Source organism: Nelumbo lutea, chromosome 3 (genome assembly GCF_056320005.1).
Source record: "Nelumbo lutea isolate HS-2025 chromosome 3, American lotus-T2T, whole genome shotgun sequence".
NCBI classification, from domain to species: domain Eukaryota; kingdom Viridiplantae; phylum Streptophyta; class Magnoliopsida; order Proteales; family Nelumbonaceae; genus Nelumbo; species Nelumbo lutea.
The window spans coordinates 54083502-54101662 of NC_142686.1; the positions used below are offsets into that span (position 1 = coordinate 54083502).

Consider the following 18161-nt stretch of genomic DNA (forward strand, 5'->3'; position numbering starts at 1 on the left):
TCCAATAAAAAACCAGGTGCAATTAAGGTGGCTTTGTCCTTTTTGGGGATAAGTGCAGTTAAGGTGCCTTCATAGTTTTGTTAATAACTTCGTCTTGATATTTTTAGGGTATCCAACCTAGTCAGCCAAGATCATATCTCAAGAATCTTGGAAGAATCCTTAAGTGAATTTAATGGGATCTGGGGCTTTATCTATGTTCATTCTATGAATCATTTCCTGGAATTCATTCTCCTCAAAGGCCCTGACAGTTCAATTGGTTTTCTCCTGCAAGATAACTCATCATTAGGTGGAAAGTATATGGTGTAGTGGATAATTGGAAGATAGAACATTCAATTTGGAGAAATGTAGTCAACTCGTGCTCTGTGTGAGAATTAAAAAAAAGGATCAATCTCTCATCGCTTGGTTTATTATGAGGGTGAAAGTATTGATTTACTTTGTGAGGCTGTTTGGTGATGTTTGGTTGTTCTAGTCAATTTCCAAATTAGAGGTTTTAGCAACGGTGGATATATTTTCTGGATTTATCCCCTTTCATGGCATGCTAGAATTCATGCACGGAGTGCTTATACTGCATTTTCTGTGAGGAATAGTTGTCCTTGGAATGGAATCAGCAAAATTGCAAGGATATTCTTTCTTTGGTCCTGAATTTTAGTAGTTCATATTGTTCTCATCTATTGTATGTCTTTCTTAATGAAAGAAAAAAAAAATTAGAGTTCAAGCACCTATAGGATATCAACTTTTGAGTCCTCTAATATGCTACTACTACACCATGTAATTATGTATATAGGTTAGCTTCTTTTATCCTATGTTAATGAAAAATATAACCCAAATGCAGCGTAATTGAACTAATAATGATTTGGCACATTAAAGCCTAAACTTTGTGGCACACTATCATTGATGCTGATGCATATTTATCATTTGTTTGTTTGTTTGTTGATTGACTTGATTTTATGTCTCAGTGTAAATTTTACCTATTCTTTTGACAAGTTTAAGTTTTACTATTGGTAAAACTTTGTGACACACACTCCGTCATCTACTTGTGGATGTGATATTGTTTTAATCCTTTGTTTGTGTTTTTGTGATCTTAAGTAACATAATTCTCCAGTGTAAATTTGGCAATGGTGGCTTTCATCTTCTGTACTATACATCCAACGTGACAGCTATGCATCATATATTGGTCATTATCCTATACTTGCTTATTTTGCAATTGCAGAAAATGAATCAATAGGAAGAGAACGCTACAATTTTATGCAGGTATCTGTTCTTATCATGAATAAAACAACTTGTTTATTTTCATTGCTAATCTGCTATTACTTCATGCTCATGCTTAATCTTTAAGAGGTCATTTGATAACAGCTGAAGTGGCTGAACTGGAAAGCTTATTGCTATTGGCTGTGTTTGGTAAGAGTGCAAAAAGTGAATGCACTGATGTGAATGAAAATTTGTTCAGAAAGATGTAAACCTGTTTTGATTTTGCACACATAAATTTACAGTTTGTTATTTGGATGTGAGAGTGAAAGCATGAATCTCAAGGCTGGATCCAACCTATTTTACATTTACCAATTTTCAGTGGAAAGTTTTGGAAGCAACTTTGCTCTCATTTTGAATGAAAAAACAGTTGAAAAAACAAATTCACTTTCATTTTCAGTAAAAAAATATGTATTCTTATCTTTCGAAACGCCTGCAAAACTGAACTGGAGAGCAAATTTGCTTTGGTTCTGCATTTGTGCTCTCACCAAACACAGCCATAGTGAACAAGTCTTGAAGGAGGTTATGGGCTCCTTAATGGCTGAAGCCTGAAGCTGAAGTTGGGTAGACTAATATACCTTTGAATATTTTATTACTTAATTATCTTATCCACTAAAAGGCAAAGCAATAATTCTTTCCATTCAGCAACTTCATCCAATTATCGAACAGCCCCTAAGAGTTGTTCTATATGCATCTTATGATACATACATCCCTCACATGTCCATGGTATTCTACTATTTCTGCTGTTAATTTATTGATGACAGTTGGGAATTTTATTATTTTGAACAAAAAATAGTTATATTTAAAACAGATTGCTTGGATTTCCAGTTGGGCTAGCCATGGCTACACAAGCCCAAAATTCATTTACATTACTGTACTAAATTTCCCCAAAAGAAGTATGTTCTATCGACTCCTTAGCCATTGCATTAGACAAGCTGTTTGTTGATCTTAGCACCCATGGAACAGTAGTAGGCAATTCTCCAGAGAAACACTTGATTACCCTCAGGACATGTTAGTATTACCATGAATCCTGGTTGTTATTCCTTAACCAGATGACTACAACCTTTGAATCTACTTCCACCACTAGGTTTCTTAGTCTCAGTGATTTTCCCAGCCCTAATTTTTGTAGAACAGCTAGCAATTCAGCTCTTATGGAGTCTCCCACTCCTAAAGGTCCCAGGAAAAAATTGCTAAAATAGGTTCATGCCCTGTACTGCTGGTTCTTCTTGTTTTGGATGTGTGTGTGTACATGTGCATGTGCATTCCTGAACCTGCTGTATTTGCATTCAGATTCATGTCAGTATCTGTGGGTGGGGTTGATGGTTAGTTCCCCAAAACATTTGCTTTCTAGATACCCCATAAGCAAGGTAATTTGCTGATCTAGGAATCCACCCAAATTGGACTCCAATTTTTTTGATAAGTAAAAATAAGTAATTTATTAAGGTTAGTCTCAAGCTATCAAAGGATACAGCTCAAAGTTTCCCACAAAGAGGTGCGAGATGCTTTCTCAAAAGCAAAGCAGAATTGCAATTGAGCCAAAAATAATTGATCCCTATGCACCCCTTGTTTTGCTAGATCTGCCAGCCCATTAGCTGATCTCCTCTCCCAATGACAGAGTGGTTATCAACATATCTCTGTGTTTCCACAAGCCCATTCTGTTATTGGCCCAAGAAACAATTATCCTCGAGTGCATTACCCATTCTGTTGTGACCCCAGATAGCTAGGACGAACATTGGGTAATGTTCTTTTTAGATGATGGAAATTGAGAAATGACCAAGACTTAAAGCTTAAAAAGAAAAATTTTGGGAATTGAGGATTCTGGAGATCTGTGGAGAATATTATCCCACAAAATTTGATGGAAACAGAGAAAAATATATGTCAAACTTAGAAGATGGTGATGAAATAGTGGAAAATCCAAAAAATTAGGAACTGAGATCACAAATACCAAATATTTTTGTCATTATCTTAGTATGGAAATACCTGAAACTCCAATTTTGAAACCTTGTGGAAAAGAAATCAGAATTTAAAACCTTGACATGATACTTTCCCTTCATGGTTGCTATTTTCTTGGTGCTGAGATGGTGTGATTCCAGAATAGAGAGAAGAGAAGGAGAAGGGAGAAGAGAGACAGAATTGAAAGAGGCAAAAAGTCAATTGGCGGTGCCAGTTTATTTAGTATATATACTAGGGTGACTATACAAAAAAAAGAAAAGATAAAATTACAAAGGTGCCCTTACGACACTAAACTTAAAATAAGCTATCAATTGGCGGCGCCGGTTTATTTAGTATATATACTAGGGTGACCATACAAAAAAAAAAAGAAAAGATAAAATTACAAAGGTGCCCTTACGACACTAAACTTAAAATAAACTAAGTTATTTCAACACTCCCCCTCAAGTTGGGACATAGATATCAATCATGTCCAACTTGTCACATAAATCATCGTGCCGCGAGTGATGTAAGCCTTTTGTAAATATATCTACCAGTTGCGCTTTGGAACTCACATATGGGGTGCACACTTCCCCATTAACAATTTTCTCTCTAATGAAGTGTTTGTCAGCCTCTATATGCTTAGTTCTATCATGAAGAATAGGCAACCTTGTTATCACAATACAAGGACATAGGGCCATCAACAGGAAAACCTAGTTCGTTCAACAAATTCTTTATCCACATGCCTTCAGACACCCCATGGGACATTTCTCTATATTCAGTTTCAGCATTAGACCTAGCCACCACATTTTGTTTTTTGCTTCTCTATGTGACTAGGTTTCCTCCCACAAAGGAACAATACCCACTTGTAGACTTTCTGTCATCAACTGATCCAGGCCAATCAACATCCGTATATACTTCAATCTTCAAATGACCATTCTTTTGGTGTAACAAACTAGCTCCAGGAAACCTCTTTAGGTATCTAAGTATTCTTTATGTTGCCTGTAAGTGTGTGATCTTAGGAGCATGCATGAACTGACTAAGAACACCTACTGCATAAGCAATGTCTGGCCTGGTCATGGACAAATATAGGAGCCTTCCCACAAGCCTCTGGAATTGTTTTACATCTTTGACAACTTCACCACAACAGTCACCCAATCAGTGATTTGGATCAATGGGAGAGTTGGCTAGAGATTAACCCCTAGTTTTCTTGTATCCTGTAACAGATCTAGGATGTATTTCCTCTAAGAAATGAAGATCCCTTTTTGAGAGCGGGCCACTTCAATTCCAAGGAAATATGAAAGGGGACCTAGATCCTTCACCTCAAATTGAGTGGCTAAAAAGTATTTTTGTCTCTGAATTTCAGCCTTCCAATCACCTGTGATCACTATGTCATCAACATACACTATCAAGGCTACAATTTTTCCTTCCCCTCTTTTCACAAATAGAGTATGGTCAGTCTGACATTGTTTGCAGCCAATCTGTTGTATAGCCAGATGAAACTTGTTGAACCAGGCTCTCGGTGATTGCTTCGGACCATACAAAGACTTCTTTAGTCTGCACACTTTCTACTCTTTGCCTAAGGCACTAAAGCCAGGAGGTTGAACCATGTATACCTCTTCCTCAAGGCCTCCATTCAAAAAGGCGTTTTTAATGTCTAGCTGATGACGATCCCAATCAAGATTTGCCGCAAGGGAGAAAATGACTCTAATGGAGTTCATCTTGGCTATTGGGGCAAATGTCTTTGTATAATTTACACCATATACCTGGATAAACCCTTTTGTCACCAACTTAACCTTGTACTTTTCTATTGTGCCATCAGCCTTGTGTTTCACTGTGAACACCCACTTGCACCCTACCGGTTCCTTACCCTTAGGAAGATCCACTAATTCCCACGTACAATTTTATGTAGGGCATTTATCTCTTATTTCACTACATCTGTCCATTCAGGTACTAAGAGAGCTTCTGCCACATTTTTTGGGATAATGACACTGTCAATGGAAGAAATGAAAGCACGAAAGGAGGGTGAGATGTTCTCATAGGTAACAAAATGGGTAATAGGATACTTGGTGGTACAAGACCTAACTCCCTTCCTTTTTGCAATAGGAATGTCAAGGTCATCACCAAATGGAATTTCTATGGCAAGAGAATTAGGAACATCAATAGGGATGATAGTACATGGTTGGATATGATTTGTCCCCGGTGAATTTGATGATGTTGGTGGTACGGTTTCAAGTTGCTTCACAGCTCTCGAATTTAGCTGGCTCTTGTGACGACGTAAAACATGGAATGGAGGAGGGTCAGGCAAAGGAAGAAGACTTGAACCTGAACCTGAACTGATTTCTCCTCCACCTTACTCTCCCCTTGAGGAGAAATTGGGGAAAAACGATCACCTTCAAAGAAAGGCACATCCATAGAGACATAGTACTTCTTGGAAATGGGGTCAAAACATTGATAGCCCTTTTGGGAAGAAGGATAACCCAAGAAGACACACGGAATGGTACGAGGATCAAGTTTTCCACGAGTAAGAGAAAGGTCCTGAATGAAACGACAATGAAACACACAGATAGGAATAAAGAAGAGTGGAGCCTTGGGAAAAAGAAGCTGATGGGGGGGCATGTACCCTAACAAGCGAGATGGCATACGGTCGATGAGATAGGCATCACATAACACAACATCCAACCAGAAACGTTTAGGAACATTCATGTGTTGGGGGTTCTTTCTTTCAACACCACCATTTTGTTGGGGGTTCTAGCACAAAAGCTACGGTGTATGGATCCGCATGAAGCAAAGAACTTCGTGAAATCACTATGGAAATATTCTTTGGTATTGTCTGATTGGAAAATTTGGATTTCCGTTTGAAATTGAGTGAATATCAAGCGTTGGAAATCTTTAATGATTTTTGGTACTTCGTCTCTGGACCGCATAGGGCACACCCATGTATATCGAGAGTAGTCATCAATAAGTGTAATGAAATATCTATAGCCAGACTAGGTTGTTAAAGTAACAGTGCCCCAAACATCAGAATACACAATATGGAAAGGAAAATCAGATTTATTATTTCTTGATTTTAAGTGATTTCTACAATGTTTGCTCAACTGACAAGTTTGACATGTGAAATCCGACATTGACACTGATTTAAATAAATACGATAACAAAACTTTCAATGACTCAAAAGATAAATGACCCAAACAACTGTGCCATAAAAGGACTTGACTCTTATTAGACAAACTCTTAGACTCAATAGCTGCAAGACAAGCTTTATTCTCAAGCATGTAAAGACCACCTACCATATGACCTCTACCAATCATCTTTCCCAAGGCCAAATCCTGTATCATACAAAAGGAAGGAAAAAAGGTTACTGAGCAGTTCAATGAATTTGTTATACTACTAACTGAGAACAAATTTATGGACAGTTTAGGAACATGTAGAACATCAAAGAGGGTGAGTTCAAGAGGAAGGGAGATGGTTCATTGACCAGCTATGGTGGAGAAAGAACCATCAACAAGTCTCACCTTGTCCCGACCAGATAATAGATGATAAGATTAAAAACAATTGGACTTACCCGTCACATGGTTCAAGGCTCTAGAATCTATTATCCGAGGGGAGTCTGAGGGATGAGAGGACACATGGAAAGTTGTGGCAGAATTGCCGTTACTTGATGTAGATGCAAAGGAAGTCGAGGGTGGAGAAGCAGAATCCATCTGGCGAATTGCCCTCCCATACAACCTTAAATGATCACGGAAAGAATTAATGATATCTTCCCTCGGATCAGTCCCGGAAGGACTCATAGTGGTGGTAGATGATTGGGGCTCTTGAGAAGCTAAATTCGTTGCATTAAACTTTCTCTGACCTTGCTGTCTTGGCTTCTTATTCTGATCCAGCTTTTTACTCATTTTCTGAGCCCACTTTGGTTTCCCGTGAAGCTCCCAACATGTCTCCCGAGTATGCCTAGACTTTTGATAGTGTGCACACCATAATTTATCTGTCATCACCTTTCTTCTGGAAGTCACCCTTCTTGAGAAGGAATTTCCACCACCTGTAGCAATATTCCCTTTAGCTGCTAAAGCCACATTTTCTCCCTCAGGATTATTCATCACATTCTGTTTGCTCTCTTCTGACTGCACTAAAGCATATACTTCTTGTACGGATGGGAGGTCTTTACCCCCGATATCTGAACCCTGATAGATTCATATATGGGATTCGGCCCTAAGGGAAAGGCAAACACTCGTTGCTGTGAAACCAAAGACTTGTATGCTTTGGCATCTGCATCACACTTCCAGTTTATATTCTGATAGTGATTGAGTTCCTTCCAAACAAAAGTCAGGTCTGAATAGTAGACGGAGAGACTCCTCTCCCCCTGTTTACAAGTTGAGGAGGCAGCCTGCAACTGATATATTTTAGCATAATGTTGTTCGGAGTATGTAGACTGTGTCTGTTCCCATATCTCATGAGCTGTTTCTGCCCACATGAAGGTCTTTCTCACTTGTGGCAGCATAGGCAACCACAGCCATGACATCACCATGCTGTTTTCCTGGTCCCACCTATCATGTTCCACGCCACTAAACTGGGGTTCTTTAATTCTGCCATTGATATACCCTGCTTTTTCCCTTGCAGTTTTGTAAAGATTGATTCCCCTTGACCATTCTAAATAATTAAGGCCATCAAAGGGAATCACTGCCATGGGAAAACTCATGTCAAAACCTCCGCTCATCCTACTCTGACTAGAGGTAACACCAAACATACCAGAATCTTCTAAAGACATAGAAGCTAAATCAGATTAGTCACAAACCAGCTAGAGAACAAGTTTTCAGTTCAGTTTAGATCCACATTACAGTAAAAAAACAGGTTGCAGCAATCTGATCAAGTTTTCAGTTCAGCTACACTTCTGGACACAAAGAGAACTTGTTCTCACACAAGGAAATCACAGTTGGTCCCACACCATTACTATTCTCAGATTTCGGCCATACTGAACCCTTTCAGACTGATCACACACCATTTCAGATGTGTAAGGACTATCAAAGAACAGATCTGACCATTCCCTCCAGCAACAAAACAGCTTTCACACGGTAACTTAGGTTCAATATGAATAGAAGAAGGAAATAAACTGCTGTCACAGCAGTTACAGATCTGTAGTCTTGAAGTATATAACACCTTTTGGGGCATAACAAAGATCACTCGATCCACGTAAAATGAGAGAAAACACTCTCACACCAGCCGTAGGTCATTAGACCCACATAATCCATACATCTAGGTACAAAAAAAGGATCAGTTCGATCCACAAACTGAGGATGGAAAAACTAAAAAGAAAAATCACAGCATTCGATTTTTTTTTTTTCATAGTTTTTGGGCTCACGACCAAGAAAGAGGAACAGTCTTGCAGTGAGCTTCCTCACATGTCCACCAGAGATCTTGTTCTTTGGTTCCATCACCAATAGACAAAAAAGGAAAGAAGCGCCGCCCTGGTCCTAAGATTGGATCTGCCGCTCTGATACCATGTTTTCTTGGTGCTGAGATGGTGTGATTCCAGAACAGAGAGAAGAGAAGGAGGAGAAGGGAGAAGAGAGAAAAGAGACAGAATTGTAAGTGGCAAAAAGCCAGCTGGTGGCGCCAATTTATATAGTATATATACTAGGGTGACCATACAGAAAAAAGAAAAGCTAAAGTTACAAAGGTGCCCTTGCGGCACTAAACTTAAAATAAACTAAGTTATTTCAACAGTTGCTTCACTTCATTTCAATGTTTTATAAACCAACTTGGACATTATTCTGGAAAGCAAGTACTTCCACAAATAAGGCTTGATAACACTCACATTAGATGTTCGTATAGGTTCAGATCAGAAGAAAGAGAAGGAAAAGAGAGAGAAAAGGAGAAGAAGAAAGAGAAGAAAAAGGAGAAAAGTCACAGCCAAACTCGAGAGAAAAATCAAAACCCTCTAGTCGGCCCTTCTTTTATTTATACTCTTCTAAGATATACAAGGATTACCATTGTGCTCTCACTTAAGTGAGAGCCACATCAGCTCAGCAGTACATATATAACTAAACATAAAAGGACTGTACTACCCTTGTACAGCTGACCCTAACACTCCCCCTCAAGCTGGTGAGTATATGTCATATAGTCTCAGCTTGTTACATATGTAATCCACTCTTCCTCGATTCAACCCTTTGGTAAACAGGTCTGCCCATTGATTTCCTGTGTTCACATATGTTGTACTTATCACTCCACTAAGCACCTTCTCACGTACAAAGTGGCAATCCACTTCTATGTGCTTCGCCCTTTCGTGAAACACTGGATTAGAGGAGATATGAACTGCAACTTGGTTATTATAGTATAACTTCATAGGAGTGTCAATCGAGTATCCCATCTCCTCTAGTAGATGCTTCAACCACACCAGTTCACATGTTGTGTGAGCCATGGCTCTATATTCAACTTCTGCACTGCTTCTTGCTACCACTGTCTGCTTCTTACTTTTCCATGTCACTAAGTTCCCACCAAGAAAAGTGCAATACTCTGTAGTGGACCTTTTGTCAGATATGGACCCGACCCAATCATCATCCGTGTATCCCTCTATCTCAAGACTTCCTCCACTCTTATACAACAAACCACAACTTGGAGCACCCTTCAAATATCTCACAATCCTTAGGACTGCCTCCTAGTGGGATTCTAGAATTCTACATAAATTGACCCACTACACTGACCGCAAATGAGATATCAGGTCGAGTGATGGTTAGGTAATTAAACTTACCCACTAGCCTTCTGTACCTTCTCGGATCCTCAAGTTCCTCACCTGTATCACTACCCAATCTAGCATTCAGTTCCATAGGTGTTTCAGCTGGTTTGACACCCAACAACCATGTTTCTTCTAGCAAATCAATAACATATTTCTTTTGGCACAAATTAATACCATTCTTGGACCTTGCAACCTCTATCCCTAGGAAGTATCTTAATTTGTCAAGATCCTTTCTCTGGAAGTGATCATGCAAGTAAGTCATCAACCTGTCAATTCCTGGTCTGTCACTGCCTGTGATAACAATGTCATCTACATATACTACCAAGAGAATCTTCCCAGCATTTGATTCATAGCTGAATATGGAATGGTCAACCTGACACTGTTTCATTCCAAACTTCTTCACCACTTCACTAAATCTCCCAAACCATGCACGACGAGATTGTTTAAGTCCATAAATAGCCTTCTTAAGTCTATAGACCTTCTCACCCTCCCCCTGAGCAACAAACCCTGGTGGTTGCTCCATGTACACCTCTTCAAGAAGATCACTATGTAAAAAAGCATTCTTGATGTCAAGCTGAAACAAGGGCCAATCAAACATAGCAGCAAGAGAAATCAGAACACGAACTAACCCAATTTTGGCAACCGGAGAGAAGGTGTCTGTGTAATCAATACCGTACAGCTGTGAATAACCTTGGGCAACTAATCGAGCTTTCAACTGTTCAACACTTCCATCAGGTAAGTATTTAACCGTGTACACCCACTTACAGCCAACCACATGCTTACCAGGAGGAGCCGGTGCCTGACGATGTGTATACACTTGTCGGATAGGTAGTCCTCTCTCAGGTAGCTGCACTGGAGGCGAAGACTAGGTCACGATCGGAACAAGAGGATTGGGATCCTCAACAGGAACTGGAAGAGGGGGTGATGGCAATAGAGGAGAAGAAGTATCCGACTTGGAGAGGAAAGGAACATACTAAAAAATGTAACATCAGAACACACAAAATAACGCCGAGAACGAGGGTTATAACACTTATACCCTTTTTGAGTCCTGGAATAGCCAAGAAAGACACACTTAGTGGATCTAGCATCTAACTTGTCCATTCCAGGCCCAAGATTATGAACGAAAGACACTCCAAAAACTTTGGGAGTAAGGGTTAAAGGAGATAACGTGGGAAACATAACAGAGAAAGGAGACTGACCTTCAAGGATAGACAAGGACATGTGGTTAATAAGAAAGCAAGATATAAGTACAACATCACTCCAAAAGGGTTTAGGGACATTCATCTGATGTAAGAGGGACCAGGTAGTTTCCAAAAGGTGATGGTTCTTTCTTTCAACCACCCCATTTTGTTGAGGGGTGTAGGTACATGAGGTTTGATGGATAATGCCACGTTGTTCCAAATATTCTTGAAAATGTGTGGAGAAATACTCGCGGCCATTATCAAAACGAAGAATTTTAATATGTACACCAAATCGATTGCGAATTTCAGAATAAAATTTCTTGAAGATAGAGAACAATTCACTATTTTTTTTCATAAGGTAAAGCCATGTCATCCTTGAATAATCATCAACAAAAATTACAAAGTACTTGTAACCATTATAAGACACTACTCTATTTGGACCCCATATGTCCGAATGAACTAAAGAAAAAGGACAAGATGTACGACTATCAACTCTAGGACTAAAGGAGACACAATGATGTTTCCCAAACTAACACGACTCACAATTTAAATTAGAAAGACGATGCAATGTCGGAACAAGTAACTGAAGAGCTCTAAGAGACGGATGACCAAGTCTGCAATGCCACTGATGAGGGGAGAGAGATGACTGAAGAGCTATTTCCGAACCACCTCCATCAAGATAATACAGTCCGCTAGCTTCATGCCCTCCACCAATATTCATCCCCGTCTTGAGATCCTGAAACACACAAGAGGAAGGGTAAAAAGTTATTGAGCAATTAAGAGATTGAGTCAATTTACTAACAAACATCAGGTTAAAGGGAAACTTGGGAACATATAAAACTGAGGAGAGGGATAATGAGTCAGTGTCAACATTACCACACCACGTATGGCTGATGTAGAGCCATTGGCAAGAGTAACAGATTGGGGAGTGGAGGATGGAGAAATGGATGAAAACACACCTAGAGTTCTAGTCATATGATCAGAAGCTACAGAATCTATAATCCAATGGGAAGATGTGGATGCCAGACAAGTCGTACCTTGTGTGTGCAAGGGTAGTTGTGTTTTGTTGGGATGTACCCTGAATGAACCGCTCATACTCATCCCGTGAAACACTCACCATCTCCTTTCTGGAAGCATCTGTAGATGTAGTGGGGATCTGATTAGTGACTTGAGATTCTTATCTTGAGCTGCCACCATTTACAGTTGCATGATTCGCCCCGGTTAAAGGTGGGCCATGGAGATCGTAGCAAAAGTTGATAGTATGTCCCTCCATACCACAATGAGTACACCTTCTCTGAGTATTATCATGTCCCCTATCATGGGCTCCCCCTGAGTCTCGTCCTCCAACACGACCACCACCACGGTTATACATTCCACCACCACCACGACCATACATGGGTCCACCACCACTACCACGACCATGCTGACCTCCTCTACCACCACGACCTCCCCCTCTCATAACTGCAAATGCAAACCTATTTGACATAGTGGAAGTCTCTGTGGGTCCAATTGAAATCCTCCGAAGACAATCCAACACTTCCTCAAGAGAGGGGAGAGCAGATCCACCTAATATTTGTGCCCTTACAGGTTCATAATCAGATTTCAGCCCTACTAAAAATCTGGTCACATCCAACTGCTCTCTCTGTTGCTGAATTTTGACATCAGGTGCAAGAGGATGATAAACATTCAACTCATTTTGTAAATTTCTCATACTGGCATAATGGTCCTCAACACTCTGATTCCCTTGTTGCAGATTGAAGTACTCTTGGTACAGTTGGTAAACCCTAGTAGTGTTATCTTGCCAGAATATAGTTTTCTTGCATGACCCCAGACTTCCTTGGTTGTATCTAAAAACATGAAGTTCACACTAATTTTGGAATCCATGCTGTTTTACAGCCAAGTCATAATTTGAGCATCCTCCTACTCCCATTCATCATATCCCAGAGAATCAATTGAGGGTTTATCTTCCCTCACATGTTTCACTTTCTTTTTGGCTTTTAGGAAAACTTCAACAGACTTAGCTCAAGGGACATAATTCTCACCATTCAGTTTTATAGAGGTCATCTGCACATTCAGACTATCAGAAGGCACCATCACACTTGATTTGTATTCATTGTTGTCTCTCATAACTGCACAAAAAAACAGTGGGAAGTTGTACCACTAAATTGCTACTCTACTGCCCTAATAAATCACCACTCCACACGAATGACTGAACACCATTAGGGTTCCTAGTACCAGGTTTCAGCAGCAACACTCACAACTCTTCACCACTGTTTCAACAACAATATTCACAACTGTTCACCACTTTTAGCAACAGCACTACTGTTTCCGTTTACTGTCAGCACTAGAAACCCTCACAACACACCTCACGAATAATATTTTCAGTTTTGCAACATATAAAAGAAATTTGCCACATATCATAACTTGGTTCGAAAATCATGTGCCTGTCGAGTAGAGGGTACCAAGTCTGCACTGTCACTATCACAAAACCAGCCCTCTTCGAATTGCGAGTAGAGGGTTTTCTACCAACCACACAAAAGCACTATGACTGCACTCGTTGGAGGCATGGAAACCCCCAAAAGGAGAAAACGGCCAGTCCTTTTCTTTCTTTCTGGAAAACTCTCTAAATATCAATGAGAATTCTGCAAAACCCTAGAGAGATGCACAGAACAGAGAGAGGAGACAACTGATATGAACTGATTATTGTGGCTCTAATACCATGATAACACTCAGATTAGATGTTTGTATAGGTTCAGATCAGAAGAAAGAGAAGGAAAAGAGAGAGAGGAGAAAAAGGAGAAAAGTCACAGCCGAACTAGAGAGAAAAATCAAAACCCTCTAGTCGGCCCTTCTTTTATTTATACTCTTCTAAGATATACAAGGATTACCATTATGCCCTCACTTAAGTGAGCCACATCAGCTGAGCAGTACATATATAACTAAAAATAAAAGGACTGTACTACCCTTGTACAGCCGACTCTAACAAGGCTATCACTTTTACTTGTTAGTCTCAGCTAGAAGAAACTTCAGTGTCATTTGGCAAGTCTTTTTGGGAAGATCTTCCGACAGCCTGGATGGCCAAAAGACATACTGAGCTTTTAAGCTCTTGTCTTTAAAGATCAAGATCGTTTGGTAAGTATCCTGGTCTACCGTGGTCTGCCAGGCTGTCAAAACAAGGATTTTAGGCATGGAAAGATGAGAAGCTTCCTGATTTTCAGCCATTTCAGGCTTCTATGAGCTTTCTGGGATGTAGGTCTTTTTGGCTTCTCGTCTTTTGTTGCCAAATGGTAAAAAAGATCATGTTTTGGTCTAGCAGTCTTTGAAAAGCCCAAAAGATCTTCTGAAAAGACTTGCCAAATAGGCCCATTAAGCTTAATATCAATGGTTTCTGTATAGAATCTAGGGTTGACAGGGATAGGCGGTGTATTAAGGATGGAGAAGGCCAAATAATTACTCTATGTTCAGGCCTGGTTGACAAAAGATGTGAAAGCGAAATGGGTCAATTTGGAATGGAGTTCAAAAGAAGTGCAAGTGAGAAAGTTAAATGCAGGTTTCTTTCTCTTCATCTTTCGTAGCAAGGAGGCGGACAAAATTCTGAGTAGAGAATCATTAAAGCTCAGGTTGGTTAGATGGAATCCACTAGTGGGGGCAATTAGAGAAGTGGGTAGCAAGAGTCTTGTCTTCTCGTGCTGTCGGAAATGCCTGTGGCTGCTTTAGAAGAGTGGACGCCCAAACATTTAAGTTGAAAAACCTGGTAGCAGCAAGAATTTTGGTCGAAGTAGAGAACATACATCTTATACCCCTGAGTTTGGCGTTAAACTTTGCTGGAGAGTGGTACGATTTGAGGTTGGTTATTGAAGGCTGCATCCCATTTCGTTGGATTCAGGAGGATTCAATGGTCTTGCCTGACCGAATCCAGGAGATAGATTACCCTGCAAATCTGAGAATGCAAGTCGGGAGGAGAAAGACGGTGGAAAGCAAAAGGTCGGGGAGTCGGAAGGACAAGAGAAAGAGAGGGGAGACACGGGAAAAACCGGGGGGGGGGATAAAAGGTAGTTTCACAGCTGGGAACTGAAGGGTCTTGTTTTGCAAAGGAAGATGTGGGGGGAGTCTGTAAACAGGGGGTTGTTTTCAAGAAAGCTTTTAGTTCACCGAGAAAGGACCTGGAGGAGATGCACTCTCCACGTATAGTTTTCTCGGAGAAGGGACACTTGAGGTTGATGGGTCTGGACCATAAGGAGATTGTTTCAAAAAGGGGGTGGGGGCGATTAGAAGGGGAATGGAACTGTCACCAGTTGAGGACAAGGAGCAAGGTGTGAAAAGAGTCTACCGCTTAAACAGGCTAGTGGTGAACAAGAGGGGTAAAGTCGGAAGAACATTATCTTCTTTGAAGAAGATAGTTTACCTGAGTTCCAGGAAACAAGTCTGCAGAGGGGATAAGGAAGAAGATTGGATTTGGGTGGAGACCAAATACGAGAATGGAAGAAAGGTCGAGATCCTGGGAGGAGAGAGACAAAAGGATGGCGATATCCTTGACAATGGAAGGAGATTTGCTAAGAATTGACAAAGAAGAGAAGATTGCGGATGGAGAGAGAAATAAAGAAGCAGAAGCCCAGAAATTCGAAAAAGATAATTCCAACAAGCTGAAAGAAGGGGATTCCAACTCTAATTCGAAGACAGAAAGCAATAAGGATGGATTCTCTCAAGAAGCCAGCGAAGAAGAGTTGGGGTCTTGGGGGAGGTTGGAGGAAAGAGAGCTCTGGGCAGCCAAATTTTAAGCTCTACAGAGAATATAGCAGAGGTGACAGAAGGAAGAAAAGAAAGAATATTTGTACGATATGATCCAGGCGACCTGGTGGCTTTGCACAGACGTGAGGAGGTGAGTCAGTCTGGCTCGTAGTGCATTCTAGCGCTTGAAACTCCAAACAACAGGGAGGGCAAAGAAGAAAAAAGATTAGAAGAAGAGATAGGAGAGAAAATAACAGAAAAAGGAAGACGTGGAGGAGGGAGGGGGCGGAGCACAAAATTGGATTTCCAAGAGAAAAAGAAGGCCTGTAGGCACTACTCAGAGTTCAGAAGAAGAGAAACAAGGGGAAGAAGTTCAGAGACTGGGGATAGGGACAGAGAGAGAGAGAGAGAGAGAGAGAGAGAGAGAGCAGAACAGACACAAAAGGATCAAGAAATCAAGGAAATAGTTCAAAATGGGAAAGCAAATATTAATAAACTGGTGGAGAGGGAGGTGGAGGTTGGGAAGTCTCTCGGCCTAGATTTTTGGGGAGGGAAAGGTTTCACAAAAATAACATTTGAGAAGTTTGAAAGGAAGAAAAGAGAAGAGAAAAAGAAGAGGGAAGAATACTTAGAAAAAGGAAAGGGCTGGGACGAGGAAGGAGGAGAAGAGGAGGGGATGGACGAGATTGAGTGATTTGGGGGGCAGGGGAAGACGGGGAATGGGGGAGGGAAGATAAGGATTCTTAGTTGATCTGTAAGGGGTATAAGGAATGGAAGGAGAGGACGTTAGTGAGGAATTGCCTCGAAGTACCAAACCAGAGGTGGTTCTTCTCCAAGAAATTATTTCTTGTAATCTCTGTTTTGAAGTTGGTTTGTCAACTAGACAACCAGCATTTTGAGATTACTGTGTTTTCCAGTTTAATGAAATTTCCTTTTATCCTTCAAAAATAAAAAAGATGTGAAAACGAGAGTGAAATGGGTTAAAAGGACTGCTAATACTATGGCTAATACATCAGGTTTAGTTTGAAAAGAGTACAAGTACAAATATGTACAGTACAAATACATACAAAATAATACAAAATGTAAGGTTTTGCACTCTACATGTTTGTATTTGTACTCCTTCCAAACTGAGCCAACAAATTCTTGGTCTGTTTGATATGTGGATGTTTGTCTATATATGGATGTTATCCTAGCTTAATGTGAACCAGATTCAAGAAACATATAATGCTTTTGGTTTTATCTTTGTGCAGAAAATGCTATTGCCTTGTGGTCTTCCCCCTGAAAGAGAAGAAGATTGAGTAGTGGCTGCATCTTGAAATTAGGCATCTAGTAGATTTTGATTTCTTTCTAGTAGGGAACTTTCTTTTTTTTTTTTTAATATGTAAGATATTTTTCTTGTCCTCAGTACAGTTGCTTTGAGGAGCAGCAGATAGGGACTTGGTGAAGTTCAGCCTCGGGGGTTTCTGTTAAACTGTATCAGGATTATAGCTGATATTGCAAACTTTACTGAACCTTGAGTAGTTGACATTGGTAATTTTTACTGAATCTGAATTTATTGAGGCGATGAAGTTAATAGTAGTTGACTAATTCCATGAAATTTAATAAAGGGCGATATCTTCCTTTGCAAAAAAAAAAAAAAAGTAAAGGGCAATCTCTGTGGTACAGACTACATAGTGCTGTGGTGCAGAGAGTAGGTTTGGTGCGTGGATCGACATTGGGACTATATTGAGTGATGAACCAGTAGTTCAGTTGGTCGCTCGGCATCCCTTTATTTGTGGAGAATGCTGCTGGTATAGGCAGGCGCTTTGCGCTTTCTTTTCTTTCAAGCGAAATACAGCCTTAGTGTTGTCAGTGAGCCACTGCATGTGTTTCAAGACTTAAACATACCTCGAGTTTTCATAAATGGATTTTAACATACTTGATTTCTTGAAAACTGATTTAAAATATACTTGTCGCTACATTTGATGGAATCAACTGAAAGACTTTTTTGCCCTTGATCATTTTTTAAATTTTCGATGAAAACCAAAGAAGAGATAAAATCAAAATAAATAAAATTCTGACATTCATCTCCATCCAACCTTCACTTGCCCATTTTATTTTAACTTTTTTGTATGGATTTTTCTGTAGGCCTATTCTTTGTCTTGGGGAAGGATGGAATGGCTTAAACTTTTATTCAATGGTTTTACTTTTACCCTTCAGTCCATGTTTTGTTCCAAGGCACCGATAGATTTTTGAAAACTTAGGGTATTTGGTTGCTTGGAGGTGGACATTGAGCATCTCTTTTTTTTTTTTTTTTCATTTGAAAGGGTTTTTTTTGGTTTGGCCCACATGTGCACTATTGGCTTTCA

The 18161-nt window shown here is 40.1% G+C and overlaps 1 protein-coding gene across 1 annotated transcript; it reads left to right on the plus strand.

Annotated features, from left to right (window-relative positions):
- Positions 1–1119: 1119 nt before the first annotated feature.
- LOC148865025 (uncharacterized protein At4g14342-like) lies at positions 1120–17391 on the plus strand (the record flags this gene model as incomplete). The annotated part of the gene is made up of 2 exons (XM_088976351.1): positions 1120–1251; positions 17064–17391. Coding segments are annotated over 2 exons (180 nt in total), but the record flags the coding sequence as incomplete, so codon positions are not given.
- Between the last annotated feature and the right edge of the window lie 770 nt (positions 17392–18161).